Here is a 3,278-nt window from a genome sequence, read left to right as displayed (position 1 = left end):
GACGGCCGAAGGTGCCTCTATATATTGTGTTGTCGCGCTGCAAGAAGAGACTCACTGCGACACGCGTAGCGCTTGGCATCCAAACGATCTATGTCATCGATCCCAACAACGAGCAGATCAAGAACCGCCACAAGGTCGGGTCCAAGAAGGTCTCCAAGAACTGCGGCACGTGGCTTTCCGTGACGCACTTTGGCACCATTGCCGACTGCATTGCGGCCTTGCGCCGTGACGGACGCCACATTTGGGGTACGCCGCCGCCAACGGCATCGAAAAATTGCATACCACGAGATACTAGCGACGGACCTCTCCAAGGAAGCCGTCGCCTTGACCGCCGAGAACAAAGCAACGCTGACGATCCCTCCGGAGGGCGTCGCGATCGTGATCGGCGCGAGACGGACGGCGTGAGCCAAGAAATGCTGCACGAAGCCGACCGCCGCATCTACTTTCCGACGGTAGGCACCGTCGTCACGGCCCATCCGCACGTTGCAGTACCGCGTAGGTCGGGTTTAGCGAAAGCTTAAACCTCTCGGTTGCGACGGCACTCGTGTGCCAGCGACTCATTGATTGGTTTCCCGCGCTTCGTGGCGACTTGACCGACGAGGCCAAGGATGCGCTGCGGAAGGAGTGGTTTCCGCAGCTCACGTCGTCGCCCGACACATGGATCGCCGCGCCCAGCACAATCGGGGTCTTACCCGACGTCCGGCGCGACCCATCGCGCACCGAAACGGGCCAGAATCCGTGGGTCTCGAAAAAGATCCGTCGGCGCGAACTCGACTTGGAGCAAGTCCAGTCGCGCCAAAAGTCGAGCAAGGCCAGCAGTCCGCCACAGCGATAAGCACGACTCCCGCTGCCATTCGTAGTGTCGTACCAATCAGCTTATAGCCGTTGCCACATCACGTCGCTGTCGTCTGACGCCTTGCCTCTCGTATGTATCAATATATATTGAAGAGGTTACGCCAGGGTAATGAAAAGCCGCATCGACGCGTCGCTGGACCCAAGGACCATCACAACGGCGGCAGATACGAACCAGATGGGATGCGATCGGCCGCGTCTTCGTTCAAGGCCAACCGTCAACCAAGGACCGACTTGACGGATCTCACTGCATCTCATCTCAACGAGCGTGCCCATCGCGGCCCACCGCTGTATCCAGGTGGCATCGCAGTTGGAAGAGCGTCGCCTGCGCCATGGCGCGAGCACCAAAGCTTGAAGCTAGCCATGCTGCCCGCCATGTTGGCCGCCGACAGTGCGCTCGCTGTACTAGTACGTTGCCCTGTCTACGCGACTCTGACGTCGGCGCCGTTTTGTTTGTGGTCAGCTGCAATCTCGAGCTGCAACTTGGCCAGCTGGTGGGCGCAATTCAATCCAGGACAATCAATTCACGATAGAAATATCCTATGTACGCACCAGAAACCAATAAAATGATGTGCCCGATCGATCTCGGTCGCGAAACTGAAGCAAGAATAGCTTCCGACATATCGGCGCAAGATGCTCGAGGTGCCGGTCAAGCCGACCTTCTTCCCGACGACGACCATCACGAGCGCGGATGCAAGCGCGTACCGCCAACTGGCGCGCTACGCCCTCGACGACCTCCAGCATGCCATGGCCACGTATGCGTGGAAGCGCGTCGAGGTACACGAGCCCGTGCCCGATGTGCAAGTCGCAAGCGTCTCTTGCGTAGAGCCGCGATGGCTTGCTCATTGGCAAAGTGCACTGCATCGAGCAGGACGAGCTCGATGCCCGTGGCGGCACGCCCTGCCTCGTCATGCGCGGTGCGATCAACGTCCGCGCGACGGTTCCCGAGGTCCTCGCCCTCTTGGCGCCGAGCACGACGGACGAGTCGCGACGTTGGATGCACCGGGTGCATGCCAAGAAGTACATTGATGGCCTCGTGCTTGCCTCGGTAGCGAGCGATGCCGCCAACGACGAGCTTCGCGTCAAGTGGGCCGCCTTCAAGGACGACGTCGGGCCCGCGCTCGGGCGCGACTACTGCCTCCTCGAGTACGCCGGGCTCCAAACGCCGCTTAGCGGTGGGCCACCACTTGGCTTCTGCGTCTACCACTCGATCGACCGGCCGCGCGAAGTGCCGTCGCTCAGCACGTTTGGCTACCGTCGCGACAGCATGCGACGCACCGGGTTTCTGATCGTGCCGTCATCGACGTCGCCCTATATGGTGCACGTGACGTACCTACTGTCGTCGTCGTCGCCGCGGGACGTGCCCATGGACAAGTGGGAGAGTGCGCTCGCTCAGCGCTTCTCGTGCTTGAACACGCTGGGCCCGCTGATCGCGCAGCGCCGACTGAGCCAGCTGCCGATCGCCGACCGCGCGCTCTGGGTGCCCGACAATCAGCGCAAGTTCTGTGCTGTCTGTCTGCAATCCTTTCACTTTCGCCGCAAGCACCATTGCCGGTCGTGCGGCGAGGTTGTTTGCGCGTCCTGCGCCGACCACCACACGCTGGAAGTGCCCGTGCTTGGGCTCCTGCCTGTCCGCCTTTGCAACGTGTGCATTAGCAAAGCCAACGCCGTTCGGCCACCCCCACCGACGCGCCGCAAGAGTATCGTTCTCCTAGAGGACATGCAGCTGCAGCTGCCGCCACCGACGACCAAGAAGGCGTCGCTTGGGCTCCCCATGCGTGCCATGCTGGAAGACTTGTACCCTTCCCAGCGCGCCATGCGACCGATCCCGGAAGTCATCGATGAGACAAGTCGTGGCGTCGTGCCGCTGGACGAGCTCGTTGCTCGCATTTCGTCAATCAAGCTCGCCATTGCCGGGATTTCGCCGGCGCCAGCATCGACAGCCGCGATGGAGGCATCAGCGAACCGCCAAGCTCGTAAGATGGTGCGCGAAGGGGACGAAGGTGACGGGGAGGACGACCTGCGCGCGGACCACGCAACGCGGCTCGAGTCGTTTGCCGATGACTTTTGCACCAAGTACGAGCACACGAGTGTGCACAGCGCGCGCACGTCGCTGCTCTCGTCGTCGCTCTCGTCCGGATCGTCCTGTGACGAGGTCGACGCGCTCAAGCACCAAGTCGACGAGCTCCACCGCATGCTGGAAGATGCCAACGCGCGCCTTGGCGACTACGAGCTCGAGCAGGCCGCGCGCCACCTCAAGTACGTTGAGAGTCAATCGGGGAATGCCTTGAACGACCCGATCGTCGTGCGCCGAAGAGAGACGTACGACGCGCTCTTGTCCGAGCTGCACGACATTATGGGTCTCGCGCCGCGCCTCGCATAGCGGTCGCATTTTGCATTCGAAACTTGATATCAACTCCCTTGGC

The 3,278-nt window shown here is 61.5% G+C and overlaps 2 protein-coding genes across 2 annotated transcripts; both read left to right on the top strand.

The window, feature by feature from the left end:
* The first annotated feature begins 58 nt into the window (after positions 1–58).
* On the top strand, positions 59–963 carry SPRG_17813 (hypothetical protein). Its single transcript, XM_012357219.1, has 3 exons — positions 59–246; positions 296–452; positions 500–963. The coding sequence occupies exons 2-3, from the start codon at positions 414–416 to the stop codon at positions 833–835; spliced, it is 375 nt and encodes a 124-aa protein (XP_012212609.1). The 5' UTR covers positions 59–246; positions 296–413; the 3' UTR covers positions 836–963.
* Positions 964–1,463: 500 nt separating this feature from the next.
* SPRG_17812 (hypothetical protein) lies at positions 1,464–3,235 on the top strand (the record flags this gene model as incomplete). The annotated part of the gene is made up of 2 exons (XM_012357218.1): positions 1,464–1,629; positions 1,679–3,235. Exons 1-2 carry the CDS (start codon positions 1,486–1,488, stop codon positions 3,233–3,235), a joined length of 1,701 nt encoding a protein of 566 aa, XP_012212608.1. The 5' UTR covers positions 1,464–1,485.
* Positions 3,236–3,278: the final 43 nt, after the last annotated feature.

The sequence above is a fragment of the Saprolegnia parasitica genome, assembly GCF_000151545.1.
Source record: "Saprolegnia parasitica CBS 223.65 unplaced genomic scaffold supercont2.793, whole genome shotgun sequence".
NCBI lineage: Eukaryota > Oomycota > Saprolegniomycetes > Saprolegniales > Saprolegniaceae > Saprolegnia > Saprolegnia parasitica.
The sequence above is the reverse complement of the archived record's forward strand: the minus strand, read 5'-3'. Positions and strand labels throughout refer to the sequence as shown.